The sequence below is a fragment of the Terrapene carolina genome, unplaced genomic scaffold (assembly GCF_002925995.2).
Source record: "Terrapene carolina triunguis isolate 2854851 unplaced genomic scaffold, T_m_triunguis-2.0 Scaffold406, whole genome shotgun sequence".
NCBI classification, from domain to species: Eukaryota; Metazoa; Chordata; order Testudines; family Emydidae; genus Terrapene; species Terrapene triunguis.
This window is the reverse complement of record NW_020664757.1, coordinates 3536231-3559334: the sequence shown is the minus strand read 5'-3', so window position 1 is coordinate 3559334 and position 23104 is coordinate 3536231. Positions and strand designations below refer to the sequence as shown.

The 23104-nt window shown below is 46.5% G+C and overlaps 1 protein-coding gene across 1 annotated transcript in view; it reads left to right on the top strand.

The window, feature by feature from the left end:
• The first annotated feature begins 3225 nt into the window (after positions 1-3225).
• Positions 3226-23104, top strand: part of LOC113407804 — a 99555-nt gene continuing 79676 nt past the window's right edge. Inside the window, 3 exon segments of the mRNA XM_029912982.1 lie at positions 3226-3277; positions 3877-4751; positions 5526-6689. Of these exon segments, the coding sequence (XP_029768842.1) occupies positions 3226-3277; positions 3877-4751; positions 5526-6689 (2091 nt within the window).

Below are 23104 nucleotides of genomic sequence, written 5' to 3'. Positions count from 1 at the left end.
TAGGTAAGACATAGGTATTATAAGGCTGTAATGCAAGGACTGTATAACAATTAGCATAATCAAGGGCTAGCGACATGAGCAGCTTGGGAATAAGGAACTAACTATTAAAAAGACCCTAAGTCATAAAATAAGTATCTCAGGCCTGGTCTACACTACGAGTTTAGGTCGAATTTATCAGCGTTAAATCGAATTAACCCTACACCCGTCCACACAACGAAGCCATTTACTTCGACATAAAGGGCTCTTAAAATTGATTTCTATACTCTTCACCGACGAGGGGAGTAGCGCTGAAATCTACATTGCCGGTTCGAATTAGGGTTAGTGTGGACGCAATTCGACGGTATTGGCCTCCGGGAGCTATCCCACAGTGCACCATTGTGACCGCTCTGGACAGCAATCTGAACTCAGATGCACTGGCCAGGTAGACCGGAAAAGCCCCGCGAACTTTTGAATTTCATTTCCTGTTTGCCCAGCATGGAGAGCTGATCAGCACAGGTGACCATGCAGAGCTTATCAGCATAGGTAACCATGCAGTCTGAGAATTGAAAAAGAGCTACAGCACGGACCGTACGGGAGGTACTGGATCTGATCGCTGTATGGGGAGACGATTCCATGCTAGCAGAACTACGTTCCAAAAGACGAAATGCCAAAACATTTGAAAAAATCTCCAAGGGCATGATGGAGAGAGGCCACAATAGGGACTGACTACAGTGCCGTGTGAAAGTGAAGGAGCTCAGACAAGTGTACCAGAAAACCAAAGAAGCAAACGGACGCTCCGGGGCAGAGCCGCAGACATGCCGCTTCTGTGCTGAGCTGCATGCAATTCTAAGGGGGGCCGCCACCACTACCCCACCCCGACCGTGGATTCCGATGAGGGGTTACTCTCAGCCATGCCTGAGGATTTTGTGGACAGGGAAGATGAGGAGGAGGAGGACGAGCTTGCGGAGAGCACACAGCACACCGTTCTCCCCAACAGCCAGGATCTTTTTCTCAGCCTGACTGAAATAGCCTCCCAACCCTCCCAAAGCGGTATCCCGGACCATGAAGCCATAGAAGGGACCTCTGGTGAGTGTACCTTTGTAAATAAAAAACATGGTTTAAAAACAAGCGTTTTTTAATGATTAATTTGCCCTGAGGACTTGGGATGCATTCGCGGCCAGTACAGCTACTGGAAAAGTCTGTTAACGTGTCTGGGGATGGAGCGGAAATCCTCCAGGGACATCTCCATGAAGCTCTCCTGGAGGTACTCCAAAAGCCTTTGCAGAGGGTTTCTGGGCAGTGCAGCCTTATTCCGTCCTCCATGGTAGGACACTTGACCACGCCATACTAGTAGCAAGTAATCTGGTACCATTGCATGACAAAGCCTGGCAGCGTATGGTCCCGGTGTTTGCTGGCATTCAAGCAACATCCATTCTTTATCTCGCTGTGTTATCCTCAGGAGAGTGATATCGTTCATGGTAACCTGGTTGAAATACGGGAATTTAATTAAGGGGACAGAGGTGGCCGTTCCTACTGGGCTGTTTGCCTGTGGCTGAAAAGAAATCCTCCCCGCAGTTAGCCAAGTGCGGGGGTGGGGGGAACATTGGCGCTGAGCTGCTCGCGTTTGGCTAGCAGGGATTTTCCCTGATACCAGCCACGTGGTGGGGGGAGGGGTAAAGCGATCATCCCAGAGAATTGGATGGGGGGGGTTAGTTTGGTTTCTGCTGCTGCACATTAACGCGAAAACCGCAGCACTCAACGGGCTTTGCTTGGTATGGGAAAGGAGGGCGCTGCTTTTATGAAGGTTGCAGAAGCCGAAAGACTGTGGTTTACCATGGCCGCATGCAAGCCGAATTCTGTTGCCCGGCCCTGCGTCTGTGATCTCTAACACCAAGCCGCAGACACTCAATATTAAGATGCAAAATGCGACCTTGGACTGAAATCACATGTGCTATGTAATGTGAATAGTGTTGTTCACCGTGAAAGAGTATACCCATTGTTCTGTAACATGTAACTTTTAAAATACTTCTCTCCCTTTTTTCCCTCCCGCAGCTGCAAATTTTTCAAGCCTCCCTCCTCCGTCCCAAAGGCTATCTCAGATAAGGCAGCGAAAAAAACGCACGCGAGATGAAATGTTCTCTGAGATCATGCAGTCGACCTGCAATGAAAGAGCTCATCTGAATGAGTGGAAGGACACAGTATTACAGTACAGGAAAGCGGCCAATGAACATGAGGACAGGAGGGATGAACGTGAGGACAGGAGGGACGCTCGAGATGAGAGGTGGCAGCAGGAAGATCAGAGGAGGCAGGATGCAATGCTGGGGCTACTGCGGGATCAAACGGACATGCTCCGGTGTCTGGTGGAGCTTCAGGAACGGCAGCAGGATCACAGAGTTCCACTGCAGCCCCTGTTTAATCGCCCTCTCCCCTCCCCAACTTCCATAGCCTCCTCACCCAGACGCCCAAGAACGCACGGGGGGGGCGGAGAGAGGCTCTGTGCACCCTGCCACTCCACCCCAGTGGACAGCCCAAGCAACAGAAGGCTGTCATTCAACAAGTTTTGAAGTGGCCTTTTCCTCCCCTCCTCCCACACCCCACCCGGGCTACTTTGTCAGTTCTCTCCCTGTTTTTATAATCAATTAATAAAGAATACATGGTTTTTAAACGATAGTGACTTTATTTCCTTTGCAAGCAAGCTGTGATCAAAGTGGGGAGGGTGGGTGGCTTACAGGGAATGAGTCAATCAAGGGGGCGGGTTTTCATCAAGGAGAAACAAACAGAACTGTCACACCGTAGCCTGGCCAGTCATGAAACTGGTTTTCAACGATTCTCTGATGCGCAGCGCTGCCTGGTGTGCTCTTCTAATCGCCCTGGTGTCTGGCTGCGCGTAATCAGTGGCCAGGTGATTTGCCTCAACCTCCCACCCCGCCATAAACGTCTCCCCCTTACTTTCACAGAGATTGTGTAGCACACAGCAAGCAGCAATAACAATGGGAATATTGGTTTGGCTGAGGTCTGAGCGAGTCAGTAAAGTGTGCCAGCGACCCTTTAAACATCCAAATGCACATTCTACCACCATTCTGCACTTGCTCAGCCTATAGTTGAACAGCTCTGGGGTGTATGGGGTGGCCAGGGAGGGGTACTACCTCTGATGGGGGGGACTTGTCGTACCCTTTGGGAGTAGTCCGTCCACTTTGGTCCCCACCTGTCACTCAGCTCTCACCTGTGGCTCCAAGTAGCTGCAGCATGCGCAGCAGCCACACCCCGGGCAATGGCTTCGACAGGCCGGCCAAACCAGGTGAGTGTAACTAATGGGACTCAAACCCTCAGTGAATTTGGGATATGCCTACCCTGCATGCGACGTCAGCTCCAGCGGATTGGGCGAAAGAGATCACTAAGATCCAACAGCCAAGAAGGCGATTCTGCAACGCTTTGTGGAGAGCGAAGGACTTGACGAGGCACGAAAGACGTCAAGGCCATCCACTGCAACCAAAGAAGTTACCAGTCGTGACGATTTTTCGTGCAATTGGTGTCTGGCTTCTAAGGTCGAGAGAGTGGGATTGCTCTCGTGCAATGGCTCTACCACTCAAAAGCTTTCATGCACAGGTCCTGTGCAAATCATCAAACATCATCATCATCATAGTACCCAAGTCCTGCAGCGATGGGGGAGGGGCAAAGCGACAGGTGGAGGTTACCACTGGGAGTCGTAGTCCCAATCCTGCACGCAGGCAGCCTGTGGATAGGTGGTCGTCCAGCTCTGTACTTGGGGCAGCAGAGTTGCCCGGCAGCATCCCAGGCGTCTGAGCAGCCCTCTTCAGGACAGCACTGCTCACCCTAGTAAGGGAGGGGCCTAGAAAAGGTGGCCTAAAAATGGCCTGCCCTACAACAACTGGCCAGCAAGCCGTGGCTGGCAGTTCAACCCAATCTGTGGCCGAAACCAAAAGAAAAATTTGAGAAAACTTACCATTGGTGTATGGAATGTTCGTACCCTCATGGATTGAGAAGCTGTTGCAAGACCTGAAAGAAGGACAGCTCTCATTGCTCGAGAACTAGTCCATTATAACATCGATATAGTGGCATTAAGTGAAACAAGATTGCCTGGGGAAGGTTTCTTGAGTGAACCAGGAGGTGGTTACACCTTCTTCTGGAAGGGTAATACTGAGACAGAGGACAGAATACACGGAGTTGGTCTGGCAATAAAAACCTTATTGATGCATCAACTCCCAGACCTTCCAGTGGGTATCAATGAAAGATTGCTGAAGCTACGCTTCCCACTAAATGCCAAACGTCATGTCACCATCATCAGTGCATATGCACCCACTTTAACATGCTCTGACAACTCAAAGGAACAATTCTATGAAGATCTCGACAGACTGATCAAGGCCACACCTGTAACAGATAAATTACTCCTACTTGGAGATTTCAATGCCCGAGTCGGGGCTGACAGCAAGAACTGGAAAGGAGTAGTCGGGCCACATGGTGTAGGCAAAATGAACAGTAATGGACTACTTCTTTTGAGTCTTTGTTCTGAAAATGACCTGACCATTACCAACACTCTGTTCCGACAAGCGGACAAATACAAAACGACGTGGATGCACCCTAGGTCCAAACAGTGGCATCTGATAGATTATGCCATTGTTAGAAGGCGAGACATCCGAGACGTACTGATTACCAGAGTAATGCGAGGCGCAGAGTGCTGGACAGATCACAGATTAGTCAGGATGTCTCTTCAACTCTACATCGTTCCTTCTCGGCACAAACGCCCTAAGCATGTGCGACCTGCTTTCAATATAGCCAAACTGAAGGATGCTCAATGTTTCAACAAATTCCAGAAGAGTCTTGATGACAAACTGACATCCCACAGACAACTGATCGGTACTGTAACCGAAAAGTGGGACCAGTTCAAGCAGATAGTGACTGACACAGCAATAACATCTCTTGGACCAAAGAAAAGAACACATCAGGATTGGATTGATGAGAACCAAGAAGGAATATGCTCAGCATTGGAAGTAAAGAGAAAAGCCTTTATCAAATGGCAGAATGACCCCTCCTCAGTCTCTAAACAGGACCATTTCAAGTACCTTCAGAGCAAAACACAGAAAGACCTCCGTCAGATACAAGACAACCGGTGGGAGAGCAAAGCCAAAGAAATTGAGCACTATGCTGAGACCCACAATTTAAAGATGTTCTTTAGTGCTATTAAGACTGTCTATGGACCCTTTAAACCAAGGATCACCCCATTGCTCTCATTAGACAACACAGTGCTGATTAAAGATAAAGAAGGCATCAACGAAAGATGGCGAGAACACTTTAGCAACCTTCTCAATAGACCATCAACCGTGAATAATATTGTCCTTAATGAAATTCCACAACAACCTGCTCTGACAGATCTTGACTTTCCGCCCACTATAGATGAGATTAAGAAAGCTGTTAGCCAGATGAGTTCAGGGAAAGCTCCTGGAAAAGATGGGATACCAGCAGAGAGATATAAAGCAGCAGGTCCAGCAGCACTAGCAGCATTCCACAGCGTGATCATCAACATCTGGGAGGATGAAAACATACCACAGGACCTTCGTGATGCTACTATTGACTCTCTTTTCAAGATCAAAGGCAGCAAGGCAGAATGTGGAAACTATAGAGGCATATCCCTCCTCTCTGTTGGAGGGAAGATCATCGCCCACATCATCTTGAACTGCCTAATAGCCAGTATTTACAAGGCAAATCTACCTGAAAGTCAATGTGGTTTTCGACCTGGCCGAAGCACAGTCGACATGGTGTTTGCTGTCAGACAAATACAAGAGAAGTGCATTGAACAGAACATGCACCTGTATGCTGTCTTCATAGATCTGACAAAGGCGTTTGATACCATCAACAGGGAAGCCCTTTGGACCATTCTAACACGACTTGGCTGCCCAAGAAAATTTGTCCAGATTATACACCTTTTTCATGACAGCATGACAGGCAAAGTATTGTCTGATGGAGCCACATCAGCCCCCTTTAACATCACCAACGGCGTGAAACAAGGATGTGTTCTCGCTCCTGTCCTATTTAACCTGTTCTTTGCATGTGTCCTTAACCATGCAATGAAAGATCTGGACCGAGGTATATATTTGAAATACCGTCACGATGGTTCACTTTTTGACCTCTGTCGCCTGAATGCAAAGACTAAGACAGTGCAGAAACTCCTTCTTGAGGCACTCTTTGCTGACAACTGTGCCCTCATGGCTCACACTGAAAATGATCTTCAGCACATTATCAACAAGTTTGCTGAGGCCTTGCAACTTTTCGGACTAACTATCAGCCTCGGAAAGACAGAAGTTCTCCATCAACCTGCACCTGGATCAAATGCTTCTGTCCCGAGTATCTCCATCGACGGCACTCAGCTGAAAGTGGTGGAGAACTTTAAATATCTGGGTAGTGTCATATCCAGTGATGGATCACTGGATAATGAGATCAATGCACGAATATCCAAAGCAAGCCAGGCACTTGGCTGTCTGCGTGTCAAAATTTTAAATCACCACAACATCTGGATGTCAACAAAACTGCTTGTGTACAGAGCTGTTGTTCTTTCATCTCTTTTGTACAGGTGCAAAACATGGACACTATATAGGCATCACATCAAGCAGCTCGAAGCATTTCACATGCGCTGCCTCCGCAACATCATGAAGATCCGCTGGCAAGACAAAGTGCCCAATCTCGAGGTCCTTGAGAGAGCCCAGATGACAAGCATCAAAATGATGATCATGAAGTCACAGCTACATTGGACCGGTCATGTTAGCCACATGGATGCCAACAGAATCCCCCACCAGCTTCTGTATGGTGAGCTCTCCCAGGGCATCCGGGATATAGGTCGTCCACAGAACCGTTACAAGGACACCATCAAAGCCAATCTGCAGTACAGCAGTATCAAACCTAGGGACCTTGAGGACGCCGCCAGCGACAGAACACAGTGGCGTGCAACAGTCAAAAATACCTGCATCACCTTTGAGGAAGACCACTGCCGGCGTCTACAAGAGGCACGCAAACGACGTCACAGAGCATCAGCAGCGCACAATCCACTGACCGCAAACTTCCAATGCACCATCTGCAGCAAAATGTGCACCTCTAGAATTGGCTTGTATAGCCATCAGAGGGCACACCATAAGACCAACAACTGATGATCTGCACAGATTTGTCATCATCGGATTCGATGGACTACCAAGGAAGGAAGTTGAACAGCTCCTGACTACTGTCCAGGCTGCCTGTGTATGGCTTCATGAGCCATGGCATTAAGGGGTAGGCTGGGTCCCCAAGGATAACTATAGGCATGTCAACATCCCTAACAGTTATTTTCTGGTCTGGGAAGTAAATCCCTTGCTGAAGCCGTTTAAACAGACTAGTGTTCCTGAAGACGCGAGAAACATCCCTTGTGATCCACCAGTGCTTGCAGCACCATTGAAAAGTACCCCTTGCGGTTTATGTACTGGCTGCTCTGGTGGTCCGGTGCCAAGATAGGGATATGGGTTCCATCTATCGCCCCACCACAGTTAGGGAATCCCATTGCAGCAAAGCCATCTACTATGACCTGCACATTTCCCAGAGTCACTACCTTTGGTAGCAGCAGCTCAGTGATTGCTTTGGCTACTTGCATCACAGCAGCCCCCACAGTAGATTTGCCCACTCCAAATTGATTCCCGACTGACCAGTAGCTGTTTGGCGTTGCAAGCTTCCACAGGGCTATCACCACTCGCTTCTCAACTGTGAGGGCTGCTCTCATCTTGGTATTCTGGCGCTTCAGGGCAGGGGAAAGCAAGTCTCAAAGTTCCATGAAAGTGCCCTTATGCATGCGAAAGTTTCGCAGCCACTGGGAATTGTCCCAGACCTGCAGCACTATGCGGTCCCACCAGTCTGTGCTTGTTTCCCGGGCCCAGAATCGGCATCCCATGGCATGAACCTGCCCCATTAACACCATGATCTCCAAAGCGCCGAGGCCCGCGCTTTGAGAGAATTCTGTGTCCATGTCCTCATCACTCTTGTCGCCGCGCTGCCATCACTGCCTCCTCCTCGCCTGGTTTTGCAGGTTCTGGTTCAGCATAAACTGCACGATAATGCACGAGGTGTTTACAATGTTCATGACTGCTGCATTGAGCTGAGCGGGCTCCATGCTTGCCGTGGTATGGCGTCTGCACAGGTAACCCAGGAAAAAAGGCATGAAACGGTTGTCTGCCGTTGCTTTCACTGAGGGAGGGAGGGAGAGGGGGGCTTGATGACATGTACCCAGAACCACCTGCGACAATGTTTTTTGCCCCATCAGGCATTGGGATCTCAACCCAGAATTCCAATGGGCGGGGGAGACTGCGGGAACTATGGGATAGCTACTCACAGTGCAACACTCCGGAAGTCGACACTAGCCTCGGTACTATGGACACACACCGCCGAATTAATGTGCTTAGTGTGGCCGCATGCATTCGACTTTATACAATCTGTTGCCAAAAATCAAATTCTGTAAAATCGGAGTAATCCCGTATTGTAGACATACCCATAGTAAACAATAGTTTTATGTGCTGGGAAAAGGTGAAGTATAGAACCTGAAGAATATACTTTTGGAATTTCAGGGAAAGCTTAAAAAACATTGAGCTTAACCAAAACTTACACATGCTAACCACAGACGTACCATGGCAACTAATTGACATAAATGCTAATGAGTGTAACTTAAATGTCTAAGTGATCTGTCGAAGTTAGGGACCTTGATATTAACGAGGAATGGAAGTACATATAATGAAAGGAGGCGGAAACCATCACTGGATATGTATAAGATATGGAGGGCATTAATGTAACCCATTTATAAAAAGAATTACCCAGCCTGTAGGCCAGTGGTGCCCAAATTTTTCCGTTCACACCCCCACCCCCCCAGTAATGGAATCTGTCCACACCCCTCCTCCATCACTGCACAGTTGGCTCAGCAGAGGAGCTTGGGCTGAAGGTGGAGCTGGGGGTAGAACTGCGGATGGGGTCGGAGAGGGAATGAGGGCAGAGTTGGTCTGGGGTCATAGCAGGGGCCGGAGTGGAGCTGTGGCTGTGGCTGGAGCTGGGCTGGAGGCTGGGAGCGGGGCTGGGAACAGAGCTGGGGGCTGGGAGCAGAGCCGGGACCAAGCCAGGAGCAGAGCCTCAAGCGAGGCCAGGAGCTGAGCCAGGGCTGGGGATGGAGTGGGACTGGGTGGCACTCCCTTCTCACCTCCTGTGGGGGCTGGCCCAAGCCCCATCATGCCCCCCAGAATGTTCCTCCATGCCTCCCTAGGGGGGCATTCTCAACAGTTTGGGGACCACTGCTGTAGGCAGTGGGATATGTTGGGAACTGTTGACCTGATGATCACCCACTAATTGCCTCACCTACTTCACGGTTCTCTGCAAGGGATGATGTGAGTAATGCAAGTATTGGACATTCTGTATTGGGTCTATCACCTTTACTATATTATATTTTGTTATTCTGTTTGTTTTGCTAATAAACTTTATAATGTAACTAGTCAGAGAACATGTAGTGGATTGTGTCTTGTGTGCTCCTCGAGGTCCTCGTTCTAATGACAATGTCACCACAGCAGTTGATTCAGAGGCAGAACCCTCTCAGACCACAGCATGGCCGATAAAATTAAATATCCCCTGACAGATCAGGCTACACTTCACTGTTAATTTCTGTGCTTTTAAATACTTTGGGTTTTTTTAAAGTGCAGTATTCCTTGGTGTGCATGTCTGTGCGCGCACGCACAAACACACATAGATAGTAGCCACCCTGAAGTTATATACATTTGTTGCCTGATAATATAATGAATAGATGGCAATGACTCTTCTATCATCTCCATGCAGCTGCCACTTATACACAGCAAGCCCCCAGTCATAGAATTATTTATGAAATTACAGTCAGGGAGAAGAAAAACTGGTGGTCATGCACAGCAGTGGCTTTTCTAACAGGTTCATTTGAAATCTGCTTTTGGGAAGCATCAGTGAAGGGTCTTTGTAGAGCTGCTGCTCAGTTATTACCAGCTCCTACCACCTGCTGCTGTTTCAGAGTCTTTTTTCCTGGGAAAGCTGAAGGGTCAGCTCTAAAGGGTGCTCATTTTCTGATTGCTTGGCCTTCAAGAGCTAAACCCAGGATAGTGAAATGAAACATTTCATCTGACCATGTTTGATCAATCAGATCTTGCATCCAGTGTAATAACCTTAAATCATCCCTGAGAATGCACCCTGTGGGTTTGTGAGGGAGTCTGATGCTCCAGGGTATCTGCTTTAATGTGTTTGCCTTACCAGGGAAGCTGAAAGGCCTTTACCTTGGACACTTCCCTTTAATGTAAGCTTTTCATATGCTAATAAAGTGTTTCTGAAAATGCAAAATGATTTTTCCAACACCTGCTGCTCTTAAACAGCAACAAAATCTCCACTTCAAGCATATTCTTAAGTGGTGCAGGATTTTAATGGGTCTTTTCTCAATCCTGGTGGAAAGCCAGTAACAATGATTTTCTAATCTTCAAGGGATTTCTTTCCATTTCAAACTCCCTTCTGGTGCGCTTTGACACTTATCTCAGCCTCAAGAAAACTCAGAATGTCTCCTTAGGGGGTCCTTACTTTTCCTCCTCAGAAGTGAGCTACTCTTGTTATGCTCAGCACAGTACTCTGATACATCACATAATTAGACTTCCCAATCTTTTAAGTGTAAATTGAATATTTATACATATAAAATATGAGCAGACTTTCCAAAGAAATCTCTTTGAATCCTGGGAAATGCAGCAAGACATTATCAGACCACACACGCCCCTATAGTAGGGTGACCAGAGGGCAAGTGTGAAAAATCGGGACGGGATGGAGGGTAATAGGAGCCTATTTAAGAAAAAGACCCCAAAATCAGGACTGTCCCTATAAAATCGGGACATCTGGTCATCCTACCCTATAGGATCCCATTTTATTCTAGGTCTATGTCTTGAAGGGCACGTCTTCACTACCCGCCAGATCAGCGGGTAGCAATCGATCTATTGGGGATCGACTTATCGTGTCTAGTGAAGACGCGATAAAATCGATCCCCGATGGCTCTGCCGTCGACTCTGGAAATCCACCACGGCAAGAGGCGGAAGCGGAGTCGACGGCGGCGCAGCAGCGGTCGACTCGCCGCCGTCCTCACAGCCAGGTAAGTCGACCTAAAATACGCAACTTCAGCCCCCCCCATAGTGTAGACCTAGCCCTAGCCTAGTTAGGGGACTTCACTTTGTATCCCCTTTTCCTCTGTGGTGTGGGTAGCTATGAACCTGTGATGCTTTTTGTTTTCTCTGTATAGCACTTTATCATTTACCATAAGTTCATTTCCCCTGCACAGAGTTTGGCAGCCATTTTGTTCTCAGAGCATAGTACAGATTTTCACAGGACACAGACACTGTGCTCTCTAATAGGGACTTCACTTTAGTTAATTCTTGTTTTGTTATTCTCTAAGGGCCTGACCTGGACAGGTGCTGTGTCTCTGTCCGGATACCGACACCCTCAGGAGGCACTGATTTGAAGCCTGAGATTTCTTTACCATTAGCATAGCCTTCATAGTCAGATTTTATTGTTTATCTCTTTTTAAACTCCAGCCTCAGTACTTTGTGATTTTTCTGCATCCATGGGCCCAGATCTTGGGCCATGTTAAGATAGTTGTGTATCACTCCCTTGATTCAAAACTGCTCTAAACCCAGCATAACTGGCTCCTGGAATATTCCTAATGCATCAAGGAATCATCAGGAGGGCAGAGCTCCTATGTTACCTCTTTCCCTGTGGCCAGGGGCAAAAGGGTATGGCTAGAACTTCCTTCAACCCTTGTGATCCCCAGCTGGTGGAATAGCCCCTTGGGGCCACTAACAGCAGGCACAATTAAGAGCAACTTTCTTGATACTCCAGGTGATGGGCTGCTCTGTCAGTCCTAGATGTAGCTTATGTTCTACCCATGAATCTAGTTCAGAAACACAATGGAATGATCTAGTAGCCTTGGAGATGTGCAAAAGAAAATAAATAAGTGGAAGATGTTTAATGAGCGTCTGCCAACGTAATAGTAAGAAGAGCGAATGACTGTGGATGCTTTATATCCTATTAAAGGACACTGATATTTTTGTCAACCGATCCAAACTATGAACAATTCCGTTAAGTCTCAGTCAGTGAAGGTTTGACCTGCAGGCTGCATCTGCTAAAGCATATTGTCAAGGAAGATGATAGCAACAAGGAAAATATGCTTCTGCAGCAATACCAGATGTTGATATGTAATGGTAGGATTAAAACAGTTTTTTCCTGCTTCAGCCTGACAAGTGACTATGGTATGGTTCACAGATTCCTTTGCTGCATTCAGAAAATTCTCATAATATGGGGCTATGTAATTCACATGATTATGATCAGTGATCTTCCAGGTCCCGCTCCACAGAGGCACCTGACCCACTAGTTAGAGCACTATTCCCGATTCCCAAGCTGACTGTGGAATTTCTGCTTTTTAATTTAACCAAATAACCACCTGTTCTTGTATTATGAAACAGGGAGAACAGATGTTCGTGCTCTTTCTTCGCTACACTATTCATTATTTTATATACTTTTATTATGTCCTCTCTTATTTGTCTCCTTTCTTAGGTGAACAATCCCATTCTTTACAATCTCTTTCTATATGAGTTTTTCATGCTCTGGATCAATCTCATCATCCTTCTCTGAACTCCCTATAGTTTTGCAAATCCTTTTTTGAGCCGGGTACTTCACACAACATAACAAATGAGGACACATCATTAATTTATATAAAGGCGCTTTAATATTCTCCATATCATTCACTATCCTATCTGTTATGCAATTTAACATCTTATTTTTGTTTTTGGATCACAGCTGCACATTGAGAAGAGATCTTCATTAGCTGTCTATAATGACCCCCAGATCCCTCTCTGGAATGGAAATTGAAGTAAGCCACTCTGAAATTGAAGTTAGAATAATATAAATGTAGGACTGGAAGGGACCTCAACGGGTCATCTAGTCTAGTTCCCCTACACTGAGGCAGGGCTAAGTATTTCTAGATCATCCCTGACAGGTGTTTGTCTAACCTGTTCTTAAAAACCTCCAATGATGGAGATTCCACAGCCTCTCTAGTCTGACCTAATTTTCCCTAATGTTTGACCTAAATTACCCTTGCTGCAATTTAAACCCATTACTTCTTGCCCTTTCCTCCCTCAGTGGATAAGGAGAACAATTTATTACCCACCTCTTTATAATAATCTTTTATATATTTAAAGACTGTTATCATGTCCCCCTCCTCATTCTTCTCTTCTCCAGACTAAAAAAAACCCAGTTTGTTCAGTCCTCAGAGGTCATATTTTCTAGACTTTTAATCATTTTGGTTTCTTCTCTGGACTTCTTCAGTTTGCCCACATCTTTCCCGAAATGTGGTTCCCAGAACTGGACACAGTACTTCAGTTGAGGCCTCCTCAGTGCTGAGTAGAGTGGAAGAATTACTTCTCATGTCTTGCTTATAACACTCCTGCTAATACATCCCACAATGATGTTTGCTTTTTTGCAACTGTATTATATTGTTGATTCATATTTAGTTTGTGAGCATCTATAGCCCCCAGCTCCTTTTCTGCAGTACTCCTTCATAGGCAATCATTTCCCATTTTGCATTTGTGCAATTGATTATTCCTGCCTAAGTGTAGCACTTTGCATTTGTCCTTATGGAATTTCATCCAATTTTATTCAGACCTTTTCTCCAGTTTGTCAAGATCATTTTGAATTCTAAACCTGTCCTCCAAAGCATTTGCAACTGCTCCCAGCTTGGTATCGTCCACAAACTTTATAAGTGTCTCCTCTATAAGTAGGGCCCTACCAAATTCATGGTCCATTTTGGTCAATTTCACGGTCATAGGATTTTAAAAATAGTAAATTTCATGATTTCAGCTATTTGAATCTGAAATTTCACGGTGTTGTAATTGTAGGGGTCCTGACCCAAAAAGAAGTTGTGAGGGGGGTCACAAGATTATCGTGGGGGGGTTGTTGTACTGCTACCCTTATTTCTGCACTGCTGCTGGCGGGCCGTTGCCTTGAGAGCCGTCCACCCAGCTCTGACGGCAGTGCAGAAGTATGGGTGGCAATACAGTGATCCCTTTTAGGTCAGGACCCCCAATTTGAGAAGCGCTGGTTTCCCTGTGTATAGAATAGTATAGTAAAAGCACACAAAAGACCAGATGTCACGGGGGGAGACCAGATTTCATGGTCCATGGCCGGGAATTTGGTAGGGCCCTATCTATAAGAGTGTTCACACAGTGGGCCGCACTAGTTTAACTATCTCAATTTAATAAAACTACTGGTGCAAGTTAGTATGTAGACCAAGCTCTAGGCCTGGTCTGCACACAAATTTGCACCTGTTTAACTAAAGGAGTGCTTTTTAAACTGTGATAAGGGCTACTCCAGGTTTTGATAGCATCGCTGTGTCGGTCTGGGGTGTGAAACCCTTGTTAAACCCTCATGTAAATGCTTCCATTCAGGAGTATAGTAGCCTTTGTTATAAATTAATCCTGCTCCAAGGAAGAGAGCATCCACACGAGAGGTTAATGTTTAATTTATGCACGTTGACTTCACACCTCTAATTGATTTGCCTTAGCTTTCCTGAGTGTCACTATGTAGACCTGCTCTTACTTTTGAATATGCCACTTTCCAAGCCTAGGAGTCACTGCTATTCTCCTTTGAAATCAGACTATATGAAGGTGTCAGTGACCTGGCCTTGGGAGGTCATGCCTTGTGGCTAGAGCAGGAGTCACACCTAGTGGTTGGAGCAGGTGTCAGGGGCCAGATGCCAGAGTCTAGGGTCACAGCTGGAGTCAGAGGACATATGTCAGAGCCAGAGATCACAACTGGATTACCTAGAGTGAGGCAGAGCTAGGGGTTGGGGCGAATGCTTTGCGTACCCACTGAACTGCTGCTGCTGCTGGGCTTAGGACTAACTCTTCCAACCAATCAGGCAGTGTAGCCTGGAAGTGAAAGAGTGAGAAAATTTGTTCTTGTGAGCTAGCAAATCCATTTCTTCAGATCCAGGAAATTTGTATCATTTAAATAAGAAACAAAGTGTTTAACTGCTTATCAGAACTGACCCTACAAATCTTCTGAGATTTACCTTCAGTATCATTACAGTCACTTGAGAGATAAGTAAAAAGCAACAGAGTCTCCTGTGGCACCTTGAAGACTAACAGATGTCTTGGAGCATAAGCTTTCGTGGGTGAATACCCACTTCGTCAGACGCATGGGTATTCTCCCACGAAAGCTTATGCTCCAATACATCTGTTAGTCTTAAAGGTGCCACAGGACTCTCTCTTGCTTTTTACAGATCCAGACTAACATGGCTACCCCTCTGATACTTGAGAGATAAGAGTGTCCTAGACGAGGCACTCTTGTGTTTTAACCCCCCTTCTGACACTGACTCACTCTATGATCTTGGGCAAATCACCTAACCGCTCTTGCCTCAGTTTTCACATCAGTAAAATGGAGATAATGGTATTTCAATGACTCACAGGAGTGTTGTGCAAGGGGATTTGAAGAGATCAAGTGCTACACATTATTACCTACTAAGTGAAACCCTTTTGTATTAAAGGGAGGCAGCACTGTCTAATAGTTAAAGCACATGAGATGTGGGTGTTATTTCTGACTCTCCCATTGACTCACTGTGTGACCTTGGACAAGTCACTTCATCTCTCTGAGTGTCTCAGTTTTCTCTGTTTGTAAAATTGGGCTGACAATAACAAGATTCCCATTTTTTGTAAGGCACTATGACATTGTCAGATGAAAATTATTAATATTACAACTCTCAAATACTGGATAGCTTAAAAATAAGGGATTTTTGAAAGGTTAATATCATAGTATGAAAGTCCTCTTGGCAGCATAAGCCTCTAAAACAGTAGCATGTAATTACTTTGTTTTTAAGGAATTGTAAATTCTCATGTGCATAGAAGGACTCCCTACAAATTCATTTAAACTCATCTGCTGTTTGAAGGAAATCTAATGTGTTTTGTTAGCAATCAAAGCAGTTCATAGACCTATAGGATCTCACGGACTGTGACATGCTGTGTAGGAGTATTTCAGGTCTGACCGGGTGATAATTATCAGGAATGAGCAGAAGTTGACAAGCAGCTATCGGAATTATTTAGTTTTATTTAAATTCACAGTGTGAAGAGTAAAAAAAAAAAAAAAAGCTAAGTTGAGTTAGTCTATAGAATGACAGTGTACCCGTAATTCTCCGATTTAGGCCAACGAAGTTAATACTGTTGAGAATCTATTCGAAGATGAAACCTTGCATAACTAATTTAGTATTTGACAAGCTATATCACATCTCAAGTACCATAGAGCAATTTGTGTAGGCAAAGTAACACAGTGGGTTGAGTTCTGGCTTACAGGAACAATTTGTAACAGTGGATCAGCAATGCATTCATTTCCATTTGTAGATTCATTAGCAATATTTTATATTCCAGGCAAGTTGGTAACACAATGATATATTAATTCTATTAAAGATATCCATCCCAAGAGGTGAGAGTAGAAAGCAAAACCACAAACAAGTTCAGATATTAAAAATTAGCATGAAACCATCAGTGATAAAACATTTATTGAGAGTATCACTTTTTTGGGCTTTTAAATATGTCTTATTTTTATTATTTAAACACTAAAATCTTGACATACAGGACTTTGCAAGGTGAAAAAGGTTATGTGATCCATTTGACTGACAGTGTTTCTGTTTAAAATCACGTATTGTTTTTCTGCTTCTTCACAGACAAACGGCAAAAAGATACTTTCCATCTGAATTTTTTTATAGATTAAGAGAACAAAACAAGAAAGAACGAAAGTAAAGTTTTTACAAAACAGTATACAATGCATACCCTCTGTGACAGTCTGCTTTGCATTTGAATACAAAATGGCTGCCTGTTTCTATAGCCAGCAGAATGCTTAGAGTTCAAAATGCGGTACATAGAAAATAAAGGAAAACCAATTACGTAACTAAGTATATCACACAGTGGTGGCTGGTCATTAGGGTCTCATGGGATAAACCCAACAGATAGTGTTATAAATGTGTCATTCAGCTGTTGTACTGGAGGCTGCAGTATCACATGCTATCAATAGGAAACTCCTTGTGGGTTTCAGCTGCTCTAGCCCATGGAGGCTACAGCAGTGCTTCTCAAAGTCAGGCTGCTGCTTGTTCAGGGAAAGCCCCTGGCGGGCTGGGCCGGTTTGTTTACCTGCCGCGTCCGCAGGTTCGGCCGATCGCGGCTCCCACTGGCCGCGGTTCACCGCTCCAGGCCAATGGGGGCTGCGGGAAGCGGTGTGGGCCGAGGGATGTGATGGCCGCCCTTCCTGCAGCCCCCATTGGCCTGGAGCGGCAAACTGCGGCGAGTGGGAGCTGCGATCGGCCGAACCTGCGGACGCGGCAGGTAAACAAACCGACCCGGACCGCCAGGGGCTTTCCCTGAACAAGCGGCGGACCGGCTTTGAGAAGCACTGGGCTAGAGTACATCTAGCTGCTACTAGGTGAAGGGAAAGAGGCTTCTGGCCCTGCATCACATAGATGACAGGCAGCAGATGGAGGAGAGGCAGAGTAAGGAATACTGTCTTTGGTAGGGCTAGCCCCACAGAGACAGAGTATAAGCCTGTCTGGAGCAGGGAGGAGAAACAGAGCAGGAAATTCAGGCTTCTGTAGGGCTGTTTCAGGTCTCATGCACATACTTCATGCTGCCTCTGCTTTTCCAGAATCAGCAACAGGTAGGGATCTGTTATGAGAAGAGGGTACTGAGAGTGGTGGAGAGTGTTGGTTAGAAGTGAGAGCTCTGGAGGTTGGTCCTGTGTTCTGAGGAGTGTGAGAGAGCTCAGAGCTGATGGGGGTGGTTCTGAGCTGTGGAGAGATGTAGGAAGGGAATGGGGGGAGTTCAGCCCGGGGAGGGGTTCTGAGCTAGTGGAGGGTGGGTTGGATTGAACAGAGGGGGTCTGTGGAGATTCTGAGCTGGGAGGTGAATGAGTAGTGGGAATGTAGCCAACTGTGTGTGAGTGTTTTTGAGGGGGGAGAAGGAGGAGACAGTGTGGTGAGATGGTAGGGTAGATCGGATGAGGGACAGGCTGGATTAGGAGAGAACAGTGAAGGGTTACAGAGAAATATGGTTTTCACCGTCTTGACCATTTGTTGTAAGGGCATTCTGGTTTCCATTCTGAAAGGCAAGAGGGCTTGGAACAGGGGAAAGGGCATCCCCTTTCTTCCTGCTTGGTCATCAAACTCCCTTATCCCCTAGCAAAATACGTCCTTGTGCCCTCCCCACAACCACCATTTCCTAGTTTTTCATTTGAAAATATGATCAACATGTAGGGAGAAGACAGCTACTTAAAATCCTAACTTTTATTTTGGGCCTCAGTTGCCGTTGGCTTGCTCACGTGTGGCCAGATTGCGGGCTAAATGCAACCTATAGAATTCTACTGTGTGGCCAGGACTGCCCTCATCCTTGATACAAAAGTCTAGTCCTCAGGCCTAGGTCTTCAAAATATTTAGACACCTAACTCCCATTGGTTGAGATCTGGGCCTTAGTGACAACTGGTCCCAACATGCTATGCTCCAATAGTGAACGAGAGATGATAGGCATGATGGGGATATACAGTAGATTCTGCTTAATCGCAATCCTGATATTAGCAAATTCTGGTTAATGGCAGCATTTCTGGGAACCAATCCCACCCCATTAACATCAGCGTTAATGGGATTCGGATATTGAAAATGGCATGTGGCTTATTAGCAGCTTTCTTTTTTTTAAAGGAAGGCCCCCACCTGCAGGCAGGTTTGTGAGGCTGCAGCCAGGGAAGGAAGTGGTAGGATGTAGCAAGCACCCCCCCACACACCCTCTGCAGGCAGCTTTGCGAGGCTGCAGCCATGGACATGTGGGGCACCCCTACAAGCAGGTGTAGAAAGCTGCAGCCAGGGAAAGGAAGTGCTGGGATGTGTCTTCGCTGGCTGCAGACCAGCAAACCTGCCTGCATGCTGCAGGCAGGGTTGGGGGGGAGCGGGCAGCACAATGGCAGAAAGGGGTGGCTGCAGCCCAAGTGTCAGAGTGGCACCATACTTCTCCCTCCACTCTCCAGGCTGCAGCATGCCAGGGGACAGCCCACAGGGAAGGAAGCTCTGGGATGTGCCTAGCCCTGGCCCCTGGAGAGTGCAGGGAGAGGTATGCAGGGCTGCCCAGAGGATTCAGCGGGCCTGGGGCAAAGCAATTTCGGGGGCCCCTTCCATAAAAAAAAAGTTGCAATATTATAGAATACTATATTCTCGTGGGGGCCCCTGCGGGCCCAGGGCCTGGGGCAAATTGCCCCACTCCTCCCCCGCCCCCCCGGGCGGCCCTGGAGGTATGATGTAGCCTTACGGGGTCCCCAGCATCCCTGTTCCCCATAGTAAGCCCTGGCATTCAGGCTGCAGCTCCCTCCCCACTGCTGCCCAGTCTGCAGGCAGGTTTGCAGGGCTGCAGCCAGGGAAGACCATCCCAGCTCTTCCTTCCCTGGATTCTCCTTTGCAAACCTGCCTTCCGCTTATTAGTAAGTGACAGATAATAGCAACTCTTTGCTGGCAACCAAAGGGTTGCTGAGAAGTGGAATCTATCAGGGGTGCTGAAATTGGCAGTACTGGGGGTGCTGTAGCACCCCATGGCTTGAAGTAGTAATAAACCAATACATGGTTTCCGCTTTCAGCACCCCCACTATAAAAATTGTTCCAGCACCCTTGGAATCTATTGTACTGTGAAGGGCCTTTAAAGAGAAGACAAATAACTTATGTTTGATGCTGTAGAGAAGGGGAGCCAATGGAGAGATGAAAAGAGAAGGGTGACATGATCAAAGTAAAGGACTAGGAAAACTATCTTTACAGTAATATTGTGAATGGATATGAGTGGGACAAGATTGCATTTGTGAAGGCCAGAGAGAAGGATTTTACGGTAATCAAGACATGAGATGATAAGAGGTTTAGCTATGTGGATGGATAAGAAAGGCTGTATTTTAGAGATGCTATGCAGAAGTAATTGGCAGGATTTAGACCTAGCCTAAATGTGAGGACTTAGAGAGAGGTCTAAGTTGAAGATGACAAACATGTTATGGACCTGAGTGACAAGCAGGATTGTGGTGTTGTCCGTAGTGAAAGGAGGTAGTGGGGATGACTTGAGGGGTGTGGACTATAAGGTGGATAGAAAGCAGGCTAGATTGTCGGGCTCAATGGGTAGTGATCAACGGCTTGATGTCTAGTTGGCAGCTGGTATCAAGTGGAGTGCCCCAGGGGTCGGTTCTGGGGCCGGTTTTGTTGATGATGGGATTCATGCACCCTCAGCAAGTTTGCAGATGACACTAAGCTGGGGGGAGAGGTAGGTATGCTGGAGGGTAGGGATAGGGTCCAGAGTGACCTAGACAAATTGGAGGATTGAGCCAAAAGAAATCTGATGAGGTTCAACAAGGACAAGTGCAGAGTCCTGCACTTAGGAAGGAAGAATCCCATGCACCACTACAGGCTGGGGACAGACTGGCTAAGCAGCAGTTCTGCAGAAAAGGACCTGGGGATTACAATGGACGAGAAGCTGGATATGAGTCAGCAGTGTGCCCTTGTTGCCAAGAAGGCCAACGGCATATTGGGATGTATTAGTAGGAGCATTGCCAGTAGATCAAGGGAAGTGATTATTCCTCTCTATTCGGCACTGGTGTGGCCACACCTGGAGTATTGCATCCAGTTTTGGTCCCCCCACTATAGAAGGGATGTGGACAAATTGGAGAGAGTCCAGCGGAGGGCAACAAAAATTATCATAGGGCTGGGACACATGACTTACAAGAAGAGGCTGAGGGAACTGGTGTTATTTAGTCTGCAGAAAAGAAGAGTGAGGGGGGATTTGATAGCCTTCAACTACCTGAAGGGGGGTTCCCAAAGAGGATGGATCTAGGCTGTTCTCAGTGGTGGCAGATGACAGAACAAGAAGCAATGGTCTTAAGTTGCAGTGGGGGAGGTCTAGGTTGGATATTAGGAAACACTATTTCACTAGGAGGGTGGTGAAGCACTGGAATGGGTTACCTAGGGAGGTGGTGGAATCTCCCTCCTTAGAGGTTTTTAAGGTCAGGCTTGACAAAGCCCTGGATGGGATGATTTAGTTGGGGTTTGGTCCTGCTTTGAGCAGGGGATTGGACTAGATGACGTACTGAGGTCTCTTCCAAACCTAATATTCTATGATTCTATAATTCTATGATATTGTTTTAGCTAATTTGAGTTTGAGATGACAGATAGACATCCATGAGGTGATGTCAGAAAGAAAGGATTTTAGTTTGGACAGGAGACAGGAGAGATAGATTTGTGAGTTGTCAGTGTAGAGATGGTAGCTGAATTTGTGTTTGCAGATGACATTTCCAAGAGATATAGTGTAGAGTGAGAAGAGAAGGGGACCAAGGACAGAGCCCTTAGGAATCCCAACAAAAAGTTGGAAGGGGGATGAGGAGGAGCCTGGAAGGGACACTCTGTGAAAGAGTGATTATAGAGGTAGGAGAAGAACCAGGAGAGGACAGAGTCACCAAAGTCAAGGGAGGACAAGATTTTAAGAGGAAGAGGATGGTTGACAGTGTCAAAGTGGCTGAAAGGTCAAGGAGGATGAGGATGGAGAACTGATTCTGAGACTTGGCTAGGAAAAGGTCGAGATTTTGGCAAGAGCAGTTTCAGTGGAGTGCAAGGGAGGGAAACCAGATTAAAGAGGGTCAAGGATGGAATTGGAGGAGAGGAACTTCAGACAGTGATTGTAGCCAAGGTGTTCAATGAGCTTAGAGATGAAAGGAGAGGGGAGATGGGGTAGTAGTTGGAGAGGCACATGGAGTAAAATTTTTTCAGGGGTGGGGTTAAGATGGGAAAGACTAAAGCATTCTTGAATTTTGAGGGGAAAGAGAGGAGAGTGAGAGGTTAAAGAGAAGAGTAAGGGAGGAGATAAGTGGGCGTGAGGGACATCAGGAGATGGGATGGAATGCATCAAGTGGAGGTGTTAGAGGAGGAGCATTAATTGATGTATTGGAGGGGTGAAAGGCAGACTGCCCAGCATTAATTTATTGTGGAGGGTCTTAGTGTTAATGGATTTATTAGGGGAGGCTGCCCAGCTTTCATTTGGTGGAGTGGGGATGATCCAGCTTTAATTGATTTGGTGGGTGTGTTGGGGGTGTATGTAACATTAATTAGCAGCTCATAGTGGGAGGTCAGATTCTTTAGGTCCAAGCAGAGGGGGTTACCTGTCCCAACGAGAGACCAAGCAAAAGGGGGCATGTCTTGGATGGTGTACCAGTGTAGTTTGACCTGGTGAGTGGGATTAGTCATTGGGCTAGTAGATGTGTGGTAAACTTTTTGGCTAGGTGGGTGTTGAGTTTTGTGATTACTGCTGATTGACTACAAATTGTGCACACAGCTAGTCAATGCTAGAACATCTTATTATTTTGGTTAGTGTGTTCTTCTTTCTCCATCTATTTGTTAGCTTTATCCATCTGTTATCTCTTGCCTCTTGGATGATAAGCCCTTTGGTCAGGGACTGTCATTCATTATATTTGTCAATCACGCTTGGCAACTGACAAACACTCCACATCAAGTTGTAGCACCCATAGAGCTGGACCAACGACATAAAAATCACCGGGCTGCACGTTGGGGTTGTCAGTGACGACAGCGGCGGGATTCATTGAGTTGGTGCTCGTGGAATTCGGCTTGCTGGTTGGATCATTAGCTTCCCTGACTGACGTCAGGTACTGGTGGGTGGCGCGATGAGGAACGCTGATCTATTGTCGATGAATGCCTGCTGACTAGGTTCAGCGGTGGCCTAGAAGAACTGCATCACACCACTGAAGATACCATCACTTAGCTAGACAACTAAGCACACACTAAATAAATAATTATATTTGTACAAGGTTTTTACAATGGGACCCTACTGCAGTGTAAATGTTAATGTACAAGTTCTTGCCTATCATATTCAGGTGAGAGTGCAGTGGGAGTGTATCTCTCTGTTGCAGCTGGAATAGAATTGCAGGATGAGGGAGGTTAACCATTTTGTCAACATCAACAGCATTACATTATAGAAATTGACTTGTGAAATGTTCATGACTTGCACACTATATA